Below are 17165 nucleotides of genomic sequence, written 5' to 3'. Positions count from 1 at the left end.
TCCAGCATTCTCGACGAAGCGCTTAAACCCTAAGAAACAACCAAGAACCCTAATTTTCAAAACCAAGGGGGGGAACACTCTTTTTACACTTTATTAAAGGGTGGCACAAAGAAAATTACAGAGACTAGAAAGAAACCTCGAAAAGATGAAGAAACCCAAATGCCAGTGCTCCACAAAATTGCTGGCTGTGTTTGTCTTGGACGATTTTTCCTCCTCTTTTTGTTTTGTGCGTCTTTTTTCCTTGTGTGTTCTTCGCGACGATGCGAGGCGACCACCCCCAAACTTTTTTTCCGCCAAAAGGCTCTTCCATCGTCTTTTTTCGATGCCGAGCCTCCACCCAAAATCATTAGCATCATCCTCCACCCAAGTCCTGTGCCTTATTCTTCGTCCGGGTCGCCTGCTGGAATGATCCTTTTGGGCTCCTTCCAAAGAGTTGAGTCGTACGGGCTCTAGCTTGAGCACTTCGAGAGAGAAGAGTAGAACGGTTGCGTGTTGCTGCTGGGCGAGCGAGCGAGCGACCTTGCCGCTGCTGCTAATTGGCAACCGGAGTGTTGGACGAGGCCTTGAGCTTGGCCAGGCTGAGGAAGAAGTCCGTCAACACCGTCTCGTACGCGGGCATCTTGGCGTAGCCGGGGAAATAGTTGATGTCGATGACGTGGTAGTGGTTCCCGGCCTTGGAGTCCCGGATGAGATCGAAGTTGAAGAGCCGGAGCCCCAAGTTCTCCCTCAATCCTTTGGCCAGCTCTGCCACGAACTTGGTCGGCGGGAGCTCCGCCTGGAGGTAGTCCGACGCCCCGCACTGCTGGGTTGATCCCATGTTGGAGATCTGCGAGAAGCACAGCGCCTCCGACCGGTTGAGCTCGTCCTCGGGCACGTCCGGGAGGGACCTCCGCTTGACACACTTGACGTAGTCGCCCACCACGTACACCTTGAAGATGACGCCACCATGGTTGACGAATTCCTGGAGGACAACCGGCGGCTTGAGCTTGGTGAGACCCTCTTGGTTGAAGATGAGAGACATGGCGTGGGACTTTGCGCTGCCGTCGGCCACCAGCGGCTTGGCGATCACCGGGAACTTGAGGCCGCTCATCGCCTTGAGATCGCCCAGGCAATCCGCCCTGTCCATCACCGACTGCTTGGGGATCCCAAAGGTCTCCTGCTCGTCGCCCACCTGGAGGTCCGACACCGCCTGGAGCATCGAGATGCGGTTGTGGAGCCGCTCGATCGCGTCCGGCGAGTCGATGATGATCACATCCGGGTGCTTCTTCTCGTATTCCTCCAGCTCCTTGTGCCACTCTTTGCCCGAGAGCTTGTGGAGGATGGCGTCGAAGGGGCCCTGCTCCACCAGTGGCTTGTCGAGATCAATGCACACCATATCGATCCCGCGGCTCCGTGCATGCTCCACCAGCGACGGCTGCACGAAGCTCTTTTGTTTCTTCTGGGCCAGCGCGTACCCGACTTCGAAGCGATCTTCCCCGGACATTGTGACCTTAACCATGCGAGGCTGCCGAAATTTCCCTGTTCACAAAGAGCGGAGCTTGTGTGAGCGCTAGAGCTAGAATCTTGGAGTTCATCGAAACCTTTGTCAAGAACACGCCCTGCCGGCGTCCAAGACAGGGAAAACACACCTGGAGAGAGCCGGAGTTGTCCAAGCGCCTCGAAGAAGCAAATCGCAGAAAAGCGCCGAAATTTCTTCGCGAAATTCACCACACTCGCCGCGGCGCGAAGGCGAAATCACCAGCAGTCGACAGCGCCATGAGCATCGGCATCGGCAATCGCAATCCCTCGCGCTAGACGCACAGTAATCCCTAGTCAAGAACGCTCCTGCTCTAGGGCTTCCCCTTGGCTATGGCGAAATGGCATTGCCAGCTTAGGGTTAGGGCTTGTATCTGGCACTGGCGGTGGACAAACCGACGGCGCCGATCGCGCCACGAGTGTGCATGCCGATGACGTGGATTAGCCACAGAGGTGACGTGGCAGCTGTTAGGATATACGGGTGGGAATAATGCGTTGGTGCGCTCGTGATAAACGTTTGAAACGCTCAACGACGGCGATGATCGCAACAATACAAAGCTGACATTGAGAAAAATGCCCCACCCATATCGATGCCCGAGAATATGCTAATAATAAGACATCCAAAGAAAGTTGCTAAAAACAATACACTCACGATCGTTTGAGCAGTAGTAACCAAAACTTGTTCGTGAAATTCGGTGTAGTTCTTCCTTATTCCTTGAAATCGTCCTTGTCGTCTTTGGGAAGAGCACGATTTCTCCAAAAAACTGCCAGACCGCTTCCTCCCAACTGCGAGAAAGGAAATTTCCAAACGAGAAAACCGTTAGTTCGTGTCAGCTCCAAAGGAACTCCGGTTTTTTCTGTGACTTACAGCCATACAGACGACGCTCACGGCCGATGGCACAGCGACTAGAGGATTACTGAAGTGCTTCTGCGCGAGAAGGAAGCCGAGAGCGGAGCTCTGGAAAGGCAAAGCTGGATGAGCTATGTACAAACTTTTGGATGCAGTGGAAACTACGTACCTGCATTCCACACTCAATGGAAATTGTCCGGGCGGTCATCTCGCCAAAGTTGCAGAGCTTCGAAAGCCAGTAGCCCAGCAGAAACGCGGCGGCGTGGAGGAGTGCCACCGGAAATATGAGCTGCGTGCCTTGGGTGACAAGGACCTCGGACACTTGACCAATCTGAAAGCATTCCAGCCTTTACATCTAGGAAAAAGAAAGAATTAAGTTCTATAAGACTCACGGGACTAGCGCAGAGAAGTGTTGTTAGAATAACCCCCACGAGAGGTGTCACCGTGACAATCTTTTGCGTGAACTTTGGAAAGTACTCGTTCGAAAGAACTGTATAAATAGCAACAGAATTGATGAGAGGCTTTCGAACAACAAGCTGAAGCGCTTACCTCCAATAATTGTGGGGACAAGGACCACCTGAAATGTGCTCACTGCCAGCCCCTGTGTGAATTCTCAATGCCATCAAATCGACACTCGATGATTTCGAAAGAGACTCACCACCGCGTCCACTGGGACAAGCTGACCCGCAAGCACTTTTGTCAGCAATGGAGTCATTAAAATCGCGCCAATAGTAGAGCATCTGCAACGATAGATAAAGTCTTCAAGCCTCTTTGCCAAAAATGAGAAGGATATACATTACGTTGTCATCAACACCGACAGAGCGACGTTGCCCTTAGAAATATACGTTGCCACGTTTGAAGCTTGGCCTCCTGGACAACAAGAAACGAGAATGAGACCTGTTGCCAGTGGTGCGGATAATTTTAAGCTCTGTTATAATCGAAGAGATACTCAAAGATGTGTCCCAGTAAAACTTAAATAGCTTCATTACCAATGCGATCAGAAATCCCAGTATAGGCTTAATGGCATATTGAGCCAAGAAACCAACACCAACCTGCGTAGAAACAAAAAAACGCGAGGGATATCAAACTGCAGCACAAAGTTTTGCATCATACCGTCCAGGGATTTCTCAGGCATCGGCGAAAGTCTTCAAACGTAAGAGTTAATCCCATAGAGAGCATGAGAAATCCCAAGCCTACAGTGAACAAGTCGGTCTGTAGCCAGGTTACCTGGTTATAACACAAAAGATTGTCAAGCACGAGAAATCCAAGCCATTCGCAAGCTTACCGCAGTTGGTTTTACAATGCCAATAACAGTTCCCAGTATAACCTGTACAGAAACAAATCAGAGAAGAACAAGGTTTGATGCAAGGCGTACCCAGACTGGAAACATGGTTGTCAAGAGTTCCACAACTCTTTCAAACGTAGACAATTCCTTCTCGGGAATTTCTCCAGCACTGGCTGCTGCATGGCATTCCACGGGCCTTTCTCTTCTATATAGCACCAGTTTAAACCAAAGCAACGATCGAGAGAAATTCTAGAATGCTTAGCTTACCTGTGTGCTGTCAAAGAAGGAAAATGTGATTGATGCGTCGGCGTGTTCACGAGAGAGACAGATCCAGCCTTCATCCCTGAGAAAAACAGACAGATCCACAGTGAGAAAGAGCGAAATATCGAATGCGACGCCCCGCATTCACCAGGAATCCAGCGAAGAACTCACAGAAACAAGAAGGACGAACCTGCGACTGCTCCATCGCCGGGCTTGGCGATTCCAAATCCCAATCTCGCCTCCGCCGTCGCTGGACGCCACGATCGGCGGTGAATCCCGGCGCTCCCTGCAAATGCCGTGGATCGCAACGCCAGTACCGCCATAGCCAGCGCTCTCCCTTTCTCTCTCTCTCTCGTCGCGCGACACAGTGGGCGGAATCCCCCAAGGACTTTGCTAACGCCTGACCTTTACAAAAATTAACATAACAGAAAAGGCCAGAGCGTGGGCTAACTAGGGCTTTCCAAAATCCCCGTGGTTACAATGTAGGCCAAGCATTTCTATGCGATATGGTTGGCTGGCAACAGTGGCCCGTCTTTACACACGCACTTTAGCAAGGACACATGGGCATATACTTTGCTTTACCTGGATTTAGCTGGCCGTACTAGAATATCTCAGGCATAATCTTTAACTGTATCAGAAATAATCATATTCCGTACTATCATATCACGATTGTGTCTCCAGAATAGCAAAGCGCATCTCCACCGTCGGCCAAACACCATCGGGGCCGTTGAAATATACCCGTTGTGAAGAAGCTAGGTTTTCTATTCGGACTTGGAGAAGCTTGGCGAGAGAGCAGCGATGGTGACTCAAGACGTGGAGTTTCGCGACGAAGACTGTGGTGAGCTCTTGAAGCTATACAAGAGGGGAAAGAGGTTGGGCTGTGGTGGGCAAGGCCAGGTCTTTGCGCTCACCCATCGCGGGTTTGGTCACAAGAGGTATGCGGGGAAAATGTTTCGATCGAGTAGCGAGGCCAGGAGAGAAGCTAGCATCATGGACATGCTTCACGCTTGCCCCGGAGTCGCCCACCTCGAGGGCTTTGTCAAGGAGAGAGATGGCGCGCAGTGCTACGGGAGCATCGTGATGGAGCTTTGCGGCCCTAGCCTTTTCGATCGACTGCTCAAGGCCGGGCCGATGTGCGAGGAGGATGCGGCGAGGACGATCAAGAAGCTGGCGGAGACGATCAAGGAGATCCACTCCAGGGGAATCGTTCACCGGGATCTCAAGCCGGAGAATGTGTTTCTCAAGCTGGACGCCGCCGCGGCTGACGATGTTGTGATTGGAGACTTTGGCATGGCCACGGACGATCCGAGGGAGATGGCGCAGTGCTGCGGGACTGGAAAGTACCTGGCGCCCGAGGTGATCGCGATCAAGTTTGGGAAATCGAGCTACACCGAGGCGGTGGACGTGTGGGGTTTGGGACTCATCGCCTACGAGCTGCTGAGAGGCTGCACGGAGTGGAGAGTGATGGATTTGCTGCGAGCTGGGCGATTCCCGGATGGTTTGTTCTCGGATGGAGCGGCGGATCTCCTCCGGGGGATGCTGGCGGTGGAGCCGAGAAAGAGGACGACGCTGGATCGCGTGCTCGCGCATCCCTGGATCGTGAGACATTGCAGCAGGAGTAAGACCAAGGCGAAGATCGCCCACACTAAGATCATGGCGATCATCCAGCGCACTGCTAGTCGCTGTGGAGATCATCTCGGGACGACCTTGCAACGCCTAGGAAAGAGGCCGGGAATCATCCGGTAAGCATCCCTTGCTATTCGATTTCCTTGCGGGAGGGTTACTAACTTTTATCTTTTGTTTTACTGTCTTTGTTCGCGCGGGCACTGGAATTTTGGCTGCTGCTGAGGATAAAAACGTTATGTAAATACGTGCTTGACGTGAGCACGTAAAGGAACGCGCTGGTAAGTTTTGGACTCTCACCAAACTTCAAGGAAAAAATCAAGTAAGTTTTGTACATGGGGAAAACACTGGTCCCTTTTAAAGCTATTAAAATGTTATTAACTAAAGCTATCGCTTTAGCCCCTTAATTAAGTAAAGCTTATTTTGTTTTCAAGGGGAATATTAGGGCAACGAGTACTTAGAGTGAACGAGAGAGGAGAGCACAGGGTTTCGTGGTAGCGCCTCCTAGGTCGTGGGGAGAGGGAGAGGAAGGGAGGGCTAGCCGCGAGCGTGCAATGGCGAGAGCTCCGCCTCCCAGGTGGTTAGGGCATGAGTGAACGAAGCAATGCGTCGCGTTCGCCGGAAATGCGTCCACACTCTCGCGACTAAGAGCTCCGCGGGAGCGGAGAATGGCGATGGAATCGCCGAGGAGGAGGAGTCGAGAATCCCCAAGCACGACGGCCAGGTACTAGTCCGGTGTGAGAGGGAGAGCGGCGTGGATTGGACGCGCCTGGCCGACGATACGCTGCTGGGATTGTTTTCGCTGCTCAATTACCGCGACCGGGCCAGCGTTGGATCCGTGTGCCGGGCATGGCACGCGCTCTCCTCCTCGCCGTCACTGTGGACCAGCCTGGATTTGCGAGCTCACACTCTCGATTCCAACATGGCGTCGTCGCTTGCTTCCAGATGCGCGAAGCTCTCCAAGCTAAAGTTCCGTGGGGCCTCAGGTGCTAGCTTGATCATCGACTTGCAAGCGAGGCAGCTCAAGGGGCTCATAGGTGACGGGTGCAAGGATCTCACCGACGCGACGCTGTCGATGCTCGTCGCCCGCCATGAGAATCTGGAAAGCCTCCAGCTTGGGCCGGAGCTGGAGAAGATCACGAACGAGGCGATCAAGGTGGTAGCCGTGTGCTGCCGGAGACTCAAGTGCCTGCGGCTGGCGGGGATCCGGGACGTGGACAGTGAAGCTATCGGGGACTTGGTGAAGCACTGCCCGAGCTTGACGGAGCTGGCTTTGCTCGACTGCGCGGTGGTGGACGAGGCTGCGCTCGGCGAGGCAAAGTCTCTGAGGTACTTGTCGGTGGCCGGGTCCAGGAACATAATGTGGACACAGGCCATGCAAGCATGGAGTAAGCTGGAGAACTTGGTAGCACTTGATGTGTCCAGGACTGAGGTAACACCCGCGGCTGTCATGTCTTTTCTTTCTGCTCCTCGTTTAAGGGTTCTTTGTGCGCTCAGCTGCTCGGCCCTGGAAGATGGAAGCAACTCTGTGAGCTACGTTAGTAAGGACAGGGTTTTGCTGGCTCGGTTCACAGAGTTGATGAACGGGCTGGCATGCATTTCGAGCTTAGAGCAGCAGGACGAGAGCAGGGTGCTTGTTTGCTGGACGGAATGGGTGCTCTCCCACGCACTGCTGAGGATAGCAGAGAATAACACTCAGGGGCTCGACGCTTTCTGGCTGAAGCAGGGGACTTCGGTAATGCTAAGGCTGATCAAGAGCATGCAAGAAGACGTGCAGGAGAGAGCGGCCACAGCTTTAGCGACTTTCGTAGTGGTTGACGATGAGAATGCTACTGTTGATTCTTCGAGGGCGGAGGCTGTTATGCACGGTGGAGGAATTCGCTCTCTTCTGGACCTTGCCAGGTCTTCTCGGGAAGGGGTGCAGTCCGAAGCAGCGAAGGTGAGTTTCTCTTGAGTTGGATTCTTTTGAGCTTCCGTTTACTCTTCTCGCTTATAGGCAATTGCAAACTTGTCCGTAAATGCCGAAGTTGCCAAGGCCGTGGCAACCGAGGGTGGAATCAACATCCTTGCAGGCTTGGCCAGATCTCCCAATCGTTGGGTTGCAGAAGAGGCAGCTGGAGGACTCTGGAACCTTTCAGTTGGCGAAGAGCACAAGGTTTGTTTTTTTCTGATACTTCCAGTATGACTATGGTCGAGCTTTTCAGGGTGCTATCGCTGACGCTGGTGCGATTGAGGCTCTCGTCGACTTGGCCTTGAAGTGGCCCGCCGGTGGCGAAGGAGTTTTGGTACGGAGACGTGCTTCTCGTTCCGATCTTATCTTGAGCTCGACATCTTAATGTTCAGGAGCGAGCAGCCGGCGCTCTTGCCAATCTAGCTGCCGACGATAAATGCAGCATGAAGGTTGCAAATGCTGGGGGTGTGAACGCTCTCGTCAATTTGGCTCGCTTTTGCAAGCATGAAGGTGTCCAAGAGCAGGTAGAATTTTCTTACATTTGTATGCTGATCATAACTCCCTAATTCTTTGCAGGCTGCCCGAGCGCTTGCAAATCTAGCAGCTCACGGTGATAGCAATGGGAATAATGCTGCAGTAGGGCGGGAGGCGGGTGCGTTAGAGGCGCTGGTAAAGTTAACATGTTCCAACCACGAAGGGGTCCGGTGAGGTCGTTTCGTTTCAAGTCTATCATGGATTTAGTTTGTGTTTCTTCTAGGCAAGAAGCTGCTGGCGCCCTGTGGAACTTGTCATTTGACGACAGAAATCGGGAGGCAATTGCTGCAGCTGGTGGTGTTGAGGCATTGGTAAGTTTCACCTTACTTCGTTCTCTTGTCTATGGTCCTCACTGTGAACTGCTTGTGAAGGTTGCTTTGGCACAAGGATGCAGCAATGGATCTCAAGGATTGCAAGAAAGAGCAGCGGGTGCTCTCTGGGGGTTGTCTGTATCGGAGGAAAACAGGTATTGTGTGTCACCCTTGGTAAACTAGGACTGATTCTTGTGACGTATGTACAGCATTGCTATTGGCCGTGAAGGAGGCGTTGCTCCTCTTGTTGCATTAGCGAGATCGGATGCCGAGGTATGCACAACGCCTCTTCTTGTGTGTGACATGACATTGTGGGTGTTTTTAGGACGTTCATGAAACTGCTGCTGGAGCTTTGTGGAATCTTGCTTTCAATCCAGGAAACGCGTTGAGGATAGTGGAAGAAGACGGTGTTTCTGCACTGGTGCGGCTGTGCTCGTCCTCGCGCTCTAAGATGGCACGATTCATGGCCGCTCTGGCTCTGGCATACATGTTCGATGGCAGGTACAAAACTTTTCTTAGTGTTCTCGATCAGCTTTCGTGTATTCCTGGACCATTTGTCTGAGTGCTCGTTTGCCTGCTTGTCAGGATGGATGAGGTTACTACAAACGAAGTTGTTTACTGTGATAGCATTACCAAAAACGGCGTGGCAAGGCAGTCGGCCATGAAGAACATTGAGGCGTTTGTACAAGCGTTCTCGGATCAACCGTCTCTTGCGGCAGTCCCGGCTTCGCAATGGGGGCCTTCGGCGCTGCAACAAGTCTCCGACTCCGCCCGCATACAAGAAGCTGGGCATCTGCGCTGCAGGTTGAGCTTTAGTTTTCTTTCCTCTCTCTTCTCTCTTGCTAAAGTTGAGGTGTGATTGACAGTGGCGCCGAGATAGGAAGGTTCGTGGCCATGCTTCGAAACGGTTCCTCGGTTCTAAGGTCCTGTGCCGCGTTTGCTCTCCTCCAGGTACGTGAAAGATTTAATAGAAGAGATAAAGGTTTCGAAAGAAACGTGGTGTTTCGTTGCAGTTTACAATGCCTGGTGGAAGGCATGCTTTGCACCACGCCAATCTCCTCCAAAGGTCCGGCGCGGCGCGAGTTCTCCGTGGAGCTGCTGCGTCCACAACAGCTCCACTCCAGGCGAGGGTGTTTGCGCGACTAGTGTTGAGGAATCTGGAGCTGTGCCAGAGCGAGAAAAGCTGAAGAGATTGGGAGACAAGATTTGTAGGCTGATTATTTTGTGAGTGCGATCAATCAGAGCTTGTACAGCATAAAACAGGCTTAGAGTAGAGATCATGTAACATAAGATAGCTCAAAAGGTTTTAAAGGAATGGTATAAATAATATGCTTCCGTACGTAGAGAAATCTATATATCTAGGAGGCTCGCGGCCGTCCGATCTAGCCGTAGAACTTTTATGAGAGGAACAAGCCAAGCATTTAAGACAAAATATTTGCCTAAACATGCCCATTAGTAATGAAACGAGGGAGTTTTTATCCTCTTGCTTTATTTCTGATTATCGCAGTTTCTTCACTCCTTGCTGCTAATGTTGTTGCTAATTTCACCACTAATTCCACTATATTCAATCAAGTTTCTTGCAGCAACTCTGCGAACTACGACATGACTTGAGGTTACAAACTATTGCGGCGGTGATTTGAGCATTGAGTGCCAGTTCGGGAGTGAAACAACCGTCAAGTTTATTTTAACGGATCAAGAGGCTCGCAGCATGTACGCGTTTCATGGTAACGAGTGCCTTCCAGTGTGCAAGCTTAAGTGGCAAGACAGGAAGAAGCATGAATGGAGGCCATATATTTCTGCCCGGCCAAACCAAATTGTTTCATGGAGAATTTTCGGCTATGGATTCTATTATAGCAATTTTGAAAAAGCCACAGATAATTGGGACTAATCAATTATTTATAGAAACTAAAATCTATCTTTTGCAAAGATTAAATATAAGAGATTAATAAGAAAATATAATTTTAGAATAGAAACTACTATAATGGGGAAAAAATACAATATCCCTTAGGAACTAAATTTACCAAAATAAAAATAATAGAGATTTATATCTATTTGGATTTCTAAAGACTAAATAGTATAACTCATCACTTTAAAGTTTTAATAAGATTTCAACATTTTCCAATATTATCTAGAAATATAACATATATGTACAAAGTTTTATATAGTACGAGTAATTGCCCGCAAAGCCTTCCACCACCAAGTTTGTAGAGTTTGAAGACCAATTTCCTCCAATTTCCACTCTACTTATACCATTATGTGTTCTCTAATGCTAGGCAACTTACAAAAGCAAAGTCTTTTGAATTGACAATTGACAATCGAAGCGGCAGCATTGCAGGTCACAGGACCAATTCTCTTCTTCTTACAACGCACACCAAGCGGAAGCTACAAAAAGAAAAAAGGAAAATTGCACTTCGAGCATTCGGGAAAGTCCCGGAACGCCATAAAGCGGGGAAAAATAAAATGCTGACCACCGCGCTGCGTTCACAACCTCTGGGATCCGCGAGCGGCTCATCGAAGAGCTCCCTCACACGCGTAATCTGGTCTCAAATCGAACAGATTATGGCCAGAGGGAGAGAAATGGTGTTGCAATTTGGCAATGATAAAAACGAAGAGCACAACCTCCCACAACCGTCAAAATGGGTTTGATGCTTTAGCGGCCAGCACGAGAGGACGGGCATGACACCTGTAGTATGCATGCGGGTCTAGTAACTTCGCGTGTTGGGGAAGTGATCTCAGCAAGCAAGCTATGGCTTGCTCTTTCTCCTGGTGGTGGACTGGGGCATGCACTCGCTATGCACAATTTGATCTGGTGGGAGCGATTTCTCCAGTGAAACTCCAAGAGCAACACTAGGGCAGGTGTTTTTTTAATTTCTAATAACGTCCCTTTGTATTTTCTGTTACAGGCGAGGTCGTGATGAATGCTCGGCAAAACTGTAAGTATTCTTTCGTGAAAAATTTGAGAACATTTTCGAATTGCATGATCTCTATAGCTTTTGAGAAGAACATTTAGTTTGCTTGCGAGATCTTCCCGTGTGCTATCGTGATCCAGCAGCGAAACTTTAGACGATCTCTTTCACACTCGAGAGCATTTGAGAAATGGATTGACAAGATCGTTCTTGCTGATGGCCAAGGTAGCAATGATGAACGCCAAGAGGACTCCTCGAGGCATTGATGTTGAGTGACTCCTGCTGGCAGGCCTAAGTAAGTAAGATTATCTTTTAGTGGAGCATAAATGAGAATCCGGTGGTGGTGCAGAGATCAGACACATCGGTGACAAATGAGATGGCTATTATCACTAGCAAGAGGTTCATGAGTAGCAAGATGTAGCAGGATGAAGTTGTTGTCCAAGTAGGCCAAAGCACACTGAAGAGATCAGCATGTTTTAATTACCCAAACTGAGGCACTATCTTGTAGAAAGAAAACCTATAATCAATTACTTTGGGTGAAAAACTAAAGCAAAAGGAATGTTTAAATCTTTAATCTAATTCAACTTAAATCTGGCTAGCAAAAATAACAAACGGTATCTCTTTATAATTTTTTTGATTTGTAAAGACACCTTTCTAAATAAAAAATAAAAATTTTAAGGAAAAGAAAAAAATCTTCTAGATATAGTGGTGTGTTTATTTAGCCATTTTGATCACTATTTAAAGTGTTCAAATATAATATATATCATATTATACTTATTAAATATATTTATGTAAAAGATAAATTAAAGTCAATAAAATCTAAAATAAAAAAGTAGCACTTTTGTTATCATGAGCCTTGATAAATATAGATTTCTGATAAAAAAAACTAACCGATTACTAAGGGAGATCTTGAGTTTTTTGTCTAGGCAATTAACCACGAGTTTTTGCAATTTTAATATAGAAATCTTATACTTTAGTTATGTTGTTTGTAAAATTGTCTTGGACATAGCAAAACTTTTTAATCATCATCAAATAAATGTAAATTAATCATCAGAAGATGGATGCAAAGTGATTACAAATGTTTGTAATGTTATTTAAAATTTTTAATGTCTTGAAGAGCCAATCTCGATGCAACATTCCAAGAAAAAGATTTGATTAGCTATCTAAATAATGTAAAACTTTTTTATATTAATTATTATTATTGATTGAGTGTTTAATTTTAATTTAAACATTAAATAATAATATGCTCTAACATCATAAAATTATATTAAATTTTTGCAACTAATATATGTTAATTACCTTTGAATTATTTATTCCAATGCCCTTACTATTAATAAATATGGTGCATGCTGTTATATATACTTTGATTGTATAAAATATTTCAACTAACCCTAGATGATATAAAATGATTTTGTAGTAGATTTTAACTACAATAAATTTTTCAATGACGAAACAATAGTTTTTTCTTTATATTATTTTAATTAAAAAGTTGTATGTAAAAAATTAAATGTTTACATTTATTTTTACATATAATATAATATACCATACCAAAATCACAAAATATAATTAATCATAAATTAAATTCTAAGAACTTATACTTTTTTATGCTTAAATCACTAGTAGCTAATAAATTTTGTTTTAAATGTTTCGGACAAAAAAATCAAATATTAAAATTTTACTTATTTGTATATTTCTCATAACTTTCAAATAATATGCAATTATCCAAATTTAATATAAAATATCTTTAATGAATTTCAACAAAACATTTAGAACATTATTAATAGATTTTAACTAATTATATATATGAATATATAACATAAAAGGATACTACAATAATACTATCCAGTATTTATATAAATCATGAAATATTATATTGGGAAAAACTTTTCAAGAAAGAAGTTTTCATTTAAAAGGTATGTGAGATTATATCTTCCACTGTACAGATAGCTTTTGATCACGAGCTTGCGTTTCCACCTTCTTTGAAGAGATAGCTTGCAACAGCTGGAGGGAGCCACAGGGAATTTCCCTTCGAATCCCCCATGAACTGAGTGATCTGGCGTTCCGCATTTGCAGCTGCGACAGATGACGATGGCGAAGACGACGCTGATCCTTCCATACTCTTCTTCCTCTCGCCACCATCGCCGCCGCCACCGCCACCGCCACCACCGCCGCCACCACCTCTAAACGGTCGGATCACCATCCCGCCAACTCTCACGGCAGCTAGAAATCCCAGGAGGCACAACGCTGGCCCGATCGCCCAATGCATCGCCTGGAGATGCTCGTACTTCTGCACAACCCCGTTGCAATCGTTGAGCCGGACTATCTCCACTTCCTCCGCGTCGGCCCAGTAGCATTTCCTGTTCCAAAGCCGCCCCGGAAAGTCCACCACCAGCGAGCCGTTTGGAAGAACACGGCTTATCTTGCCGGTCTCCCAGCCATGGTTGTTCTTCACCGGCCACTCGAATCTCGGCTCCACCACCTCGTTCTTGAGCCTCACGAACTGCCCGGCTTGGAAGGGAGAGGCCTTCACCAGCTTGTTTGGTGGTCCTTCCCACAGCGTCTCCAGTCCCAGAAACGCGGCACGGACGAGCCCGTTCTTGAGTATCTTGTGAACTATCCCCACGTTGGATGGCGATCGTCCGCTTCCTTCAGTCGACCAGCCTTCGCGGACACGGACCCAGTCGCCGGCGACGATACCGCCACAGACATGTTGTATCTCTGCTGGATCGGCCTTGAAAGTCTCTCCAGAGTCCTGGAACTTGACCAGGAAAACAGCGTTGTCCTTGTCGATCTCGATCACCGAGCCTTCAGCATCTGCCTGCTGCTGGTTCCATGCAAAGCGCGGAACGGCGACGGACGGCTTGAGCTTCACCACGTCTCCAATTTGGAAGGCGTCCCTCCAGGGGCTGCACTTTAAAAGTCCGGTATACTCCACCGGCTCCCCTGGCTTGTCGCAGAACTGGACCAGAGCAGACTCCAGTCCCTTCATCTTCTTCACAACTCCAATCTTTGAGCCTTGCTTGAACGACTTGTCGGCAACGACCACCCAGTCCGCTTCCTTGAGAAGCACATTCGGACTGCAAGCAAGAGAGTTAAGTTCGTAAATCAACTTTAAAGTGGAAGCTTTACCTCCGTAGCACGGACATAATCTCTGTGAACGTTGGACGATCACGGCGATCGGATGCCAGGCAGCTCGTCAGCATCCTCGTGAGAGCTATCGGCAAGCCGCTTGGAACCACAGGCTTGTCCCCCTTTTCAACGACGGCATGGAAGATCTCACTGGGCGACATGGTGTTCCAAGGCTTAACTCCCGTCAGCATCTCTATGAAGCTGCAAGCGAACCCCCACGAGTCCGTCTCGTAAGACACCGGTCCCCTCAGCTTGGGCTCCCACTGCTCGGGGGCCATATAGTTCGGAGTTCCCAGCCACACGAGAGGACCATCGCTGGATATCGCGTCCATGAGAAGGAATGGAATGCCAAACTCCCCCAAGACAGCCTGATCGTGCTCGTCCAGAAGGAAGTTGAAAGGCTTAAGGTTGAGAGCCGTAATTCCACGAGAGTGCAAGTCCAAAACACCTTGAGCCAGGTTGACGCCATAGCTGAAAGAAAGAAACAGAGAAGAATTATTGTGCTTTAGAAAGACCGCTAGCACGCATAAACTAGGTAGCAAACAAAAACTGTACCGTAGAGCATCCGCGAGAGGAATACAATTTCCTGGCAGCCGTGCCATTTTGTCGCCGATTGAAAGCTCGAAAAACTTGGTGATCACGCAAGCCTGCAGTGAGAAAAAAAAAAAAAGAGATCGAGCTTAGAACGATTCAACAGCGTGTGCCACAAACCAACCAACCTTTCCATTTTTCATAGTTAGTCCCCTAGGCCAAGTGACGGAAGAAGCCCCTTGCGAGATAGAAAAGATTTTCTCGAGCTTACTTGTGAAGGCGCGGATGTGATCCTCGGAGATGGCGGGCAGCATTTTCACAGCCACCTCGTGGAACTCATCAAACTCCTCGCGATGGCTGTGAATCGTGGCGAGCCAGACATCCCCGAAAGGGCCGCGGCCAATCCGGTGCTTGAGGGTGAGATCCTCGGGCCGGATGATCGTCTGGGGCTGATTGAGCGGCGGAATCGCCTCAAACGGCTCGTAATCCTCCTCCTCGTCGAACAGCGGGTCCGCTACCTGCTTGGAAACCCCCGGCTCCTGCTTGGAATCGTAGAGATCGCCTCCCATCTCGTCGCCGATTGCCCGGATTCCAGCTCCAATCACAAGATTTCAAAGCCCTAGATCATCCGAGCGAGCAAGAGCCAGCAAAATCAGCGCAAGAGAGAAGAAATGAAGGAAAGCGCTGGATTACTACCTTGCGCCCGCGCGAGCTCGCCTTCCTCTCTCACGCGCTAGACCTAAAAACCATTGGCGCGCTTCCGCTCGTTGCGACAGCTGAAAGAACCAAGACAGAGAGAAGGGGAAAAAAAGGCTATGTTCGAGCTCTAGCAAATCTCAGCCGTTGGTTTCGTTTAGTTGCCAAATCGGCAGCAGTTAGGCTATCCGCCCAAAAGAATGGAAGAGAAAAGAAAATGTTTATTTCTAAGCCTGACTTTAAGCCTTGACTTTGTTGACTATAAATTGACTATTACTGTTGCTAAAACTGACCACCATTGACCAACTAATCTGTTGCTAGAAGAAGCAGTAGTCTAGCTTTCCGCCATAGCCACCGTTGATGCGAGCGAACTTGGCGGCCTGGAGAGCGGCGGCTTTCCTGGAGACGAGGCCCGAGTTGAAGCGCGCCTTGACGTACTGGGAGGAATACGGGAAGTTCTTGTGCGCATACGAGTTGAGGAGCGCCGCCGTGCCCTCGCGAAGGAGCTGCGAGAATGGATCCGTGCGATTGTTGCGCAGGGCCGCGAGCAGCGTCATCCCTGGGCCGAAGACGCGGGGAGAGATCCCCTGGAAGATAGCCGCGACGCTGGAGAAGATGGTGAGGAATGGCGGCCACAGCTGAGGGTGATTCGCCCAGAAGCTGGAATCGAAACAAATGGAACGAAACAAAATGGAACGATCGAAACGAAACAATCGAAGGGAATGGAAAGATACTTACAAACAAGTGCAACCTCCAGTGGGAGCTGGATTGACTGGAGCCGTTCCAGAGGGCGGAGAGCCTCCAATAAACGGGATTGTGCCACCGGGTGCTCCTCCCCCGCCGCTGCCGCCACTGCCACCACCCCCACCTCCACCGCCACTGCCGCCGCCTCCTCCATTAAACGGTGGAAGAGGTGAACCTGTGAATGGAACTGTGCCACCGCCACCATCGCTGCCACTGCCGCCACCGTTACCGTCTGATGGCGAGCCTCCATCTCGGGTTGCTGGCTTTCCACCGCCGCCGCCGCCATACGTTGGAACGAAGTCTTCCTTGCGTGATCCATAGACACTGGCGTTGCGATCATGTTCTTGGAGGGATTGGCACGCAGTGCCGATGACTAGAAGCCAGAAGATCAAGAGACCGGCCACCATCTCTACTTTTCTGCGTTGAGATCGACAAGATCAACGGATCAGGACGCTACTTACTTACAAGAGGGAGCCACAGGTAGGTGTTTGATCTCCAGAAGAAGAATTCGCACAGTACTGCATTCATGGTTCACAGATCCTCATGCGCACTGAATCACAGAGCTCAAGAAAATTAAGATTCTCCCGTCGATATTTAGTCAATGGCGCAGACTCGTAGGAAGTTGACGCAGTTTAAAATCTTCCAGAAACTAAGAATGCCGCGCCCGCCAGTGAGAAACAAACAGCGAAGAGCTCGAAACTTTAACACCATATTGCGAAAGAACAGTTTGTAGGCGATTGAATTATTATCAGTGGAGAACCATAACTTGGGGCTCTTGCTCACGATCAAGTCCAATCTTAGCAGTCCGCAGCTCACAATTGCCAAAGCT

General features: G+C 48.8%; 5 protein-coding genes across 6 annotated transcripts; 2 read left to right on the top strand and 3 right to left on the bottom strand.

Annotated features, from left to right (window-relative positions):
• Window positions 1-67: 67 nt before the first annotated feature.
• LOC9657379 (inositol-tetrakisphosphate 1-kinase 1) lies at window positions 68-1880 on the bottom strand. The gene is made up of 2 exons (XM_002974160.2): window positions 1629-1880; window positions 68-1518 (listed from the first exon to the last, which is right to left on the bottom strand). Exon 2 carries the CDS (start codon window positions 1496-1498, stop codon window positions 533-535), a length of 966 nt encoding a protein of 321 aa, XP_002974206.2. The 5' UTR covers window positions 1499-1518; window positions 1629-1880; the 3' UTR covers window positions 68-532.
• Window positions 1881-2054: 174 nt separating this feature from the next.
• Window positions 2055-4375, bottom strand: LOC9658028 (sodium/pyruvate cotransporter BASS2, chloroplastic). The gene is made up of 13 exons (XM_002974159.2): window positions 4102-4375; window positions 3918-3993; window positions 3741-3855; window positions 3651-3692; window positions 3479-3592; window positions 3355-3417; window positions 3166-3293; window positions 3024-3105; window positions 2915-2966; window positions 2758-2855; window positions 2535-2696; window positions 2384-2473; window positions 2055-2301 (listed from the first exon to the last, which is right to left on the bottom strand). The coding sequence occupies exons 1-13, from the start codon at window positions 4232-4234 to the stop codon at window positions 2224-2226; spliced, it is 1233 nt and encodes a 410-aa protein (XP_002974205.2). The 5' UTR covers window positions 4235-4375; the 3' UTR covers window positions 2055-2223.
• A 334-nt stretch (window positions 4376-4709) lies between these two features.
• On the top strand, window positions 4710-6130 carry LOC9658027 (probable myosin light chain kinase DDB_G0292624). The gene is made up of 3 exons (XM_002974319.2): window positions 4710-5653; window positions 5806-5815; window positions 5996-6130. Exons 1-3 carry the CDS (start codon window positions 4710-4712, stop codon window positions 6128-6130), a joined length of 1089 nt encoding a protein of 362 aa, XP_002974365.2.
• Window positions 6003-9673, top strand: LOC9657378 (protein ARABIDILLO 1). 2 transcript variants are annotated; one of them, XM_024679181.1, is made up of 12 exons: window positions 6003-7473; window positions 7531-7689; window positions 7739-7819; window positions 7878-8009; window positions 8062-8189; window positions 8243-8330; window positions 8391-8485; window positions 8540-8603; window positions 8656-8831; window positions 8958-9134; window positions 9197-9281; window positions 9344-9673. In XM_024679181.1, the coding sequence occupies exons 1-12, from the start codon at window positions 6139-6141 to the stop codon at window positions 9515-9517; spliced, it is 2694 nt and encodes an 897-aa protein (XP_024534949.1). In that variant the 5' UTR covers window positions 6003-6138; the 3' UTR covers window positions 9518-9673. The 2 variants fall into 2 exon arrangements, with proteins under 2 accessions (XP_024534949.1, XP_002974364.1); XM_002974318.2 differs by having other exon boundaries at window positions 8916-9134; window positions 9344-9669.
• A 3447-nt stretch (window positions 9674-13120) lies between these two features.
• On the bottom strand, window positions 13121-15702 carry LOC112347841 (E3 ubiquitin-protein ligase KEG-like). The gene is made up of 5 exons (XM_024679364.1): window positions 15593-15702; window positions 15085-15515; window positions 14921-15012; window positions 14366-14836; window positions 13121-14313 (listed from the first exon to the last, which is right to left on the bottom strand). The coding sequence occupies exons 2-5, from the start codon at window positions 15463-15465 to the stop codon at window positions 13191-13193; spliced, it is 2067 nt and encodes a 688-aa protein (XP_024535132.1). The 5' UTR covers window positions 15466-15515; window positions 15593-15702; the 3' UTR covers window positions 13121-13190.
• Between the last annotated feature and the right edge of the window lie 1463 nt (window positions 15703-17165).

The sequence above is a fragment of the Selaginella moellendorffii genome, unplaced genomic scaffold, assembly GCF_000143415.4.
Source record: "Selaginella moellendorffii unplaced genomic scaffold, v1.0 SELMOscaffold_24, whole genome shotgun sequence".
Taxonomy (NCBI): Eukaryota; Viridiplantae; Streptophyta; class Lycopodiopsida; order Selaginellales; family Selaginellaceae; genus Selaginella; species Selaginella moellendorffii.
This window is presented reverse-complemented; position numbering and strand designations above follow the sequence as displayed.

Bases quoted from the DNA above. Each gene is read 5' to 3' on its own strand.
- LOC9657379 (XM_002974160.2), bottom strand. From the start codon at position 1,498: ATGGTTAAGGTCACAATGTCCGGGGAAGATCGCTTCGAAGTCGGGTAC.
- LOC9658028 (XM_002974159.2), bottom strand. From the start codon at position 4,234: ATGGCGGTACTGGCGTTGCGATCCACGGCATTTGCAGGGAGCGCCGGG. The intron at 3,856-3,917 runs GTAAGCTAAGCA...GGTGCTATATAG, and splicing joins CCTTCTTTGACAGCACACAG to AAGAGAAAGGCCCGTGGAAT. The intron at 2,302-2,383 runs GTAAGTCACAGA...CCTTTCTCGCAG, and splicing joins TGAGCGTCGTCTGTATGGCT to TTGGGAGGAAGCGGTCTGGC.
- LOC9658027 (XM_002974319.2), top strand. From the start codon at position 4,710: ATGGTGACTCAAGACGTGGAGTTTCGCGACGAAGACTGTGGTGAGCTC.
- LOC9657378 (XM_002974318.2), top strand. From the start codon at position 6,139: ATGCGTCGCGTTCGCCGGAAATGCGTCCACACTCTCGCGACTAAGAGC. The intron at 7,820-7,877 runs GTACGGAGACGT...CTTAATGTTCAG, and splicing joins CCGGTGGCGAAGGAGTTTTG to GAGCGAGCAGCCGGCGCTCT. The intron at 9,135-9,196 runs GTTGAGCTTTAG...TGTGATTGACAG, and splicing joins GCTGGGCATCTGCGCTGCAG to TGGCGCCGAGATAGGAAGGT.
- LOC112347841 (XM_024679364.1), bottom strand. From the start codon at position 15,465: ATGGGAGGCGATCTCTACGATTCCAAGCAGGAGCCGGGGGTTTCCAAG. The intron at 14,837-14,920 runs GTACAGTTTTTG...TCTTTCTTTCAG, and splicing joins CCTCTCGCGGATGCTCTACG to CTATGGCGTCAACCTGGCTC. The intron at 14,314-14,365 runs GTAAAGCTTCCA...TCTTGCTTGCAG, and splicing joins ATTATGTCCGTGCTACGGAG to TCCGAATGTGCTTCTCAAGG.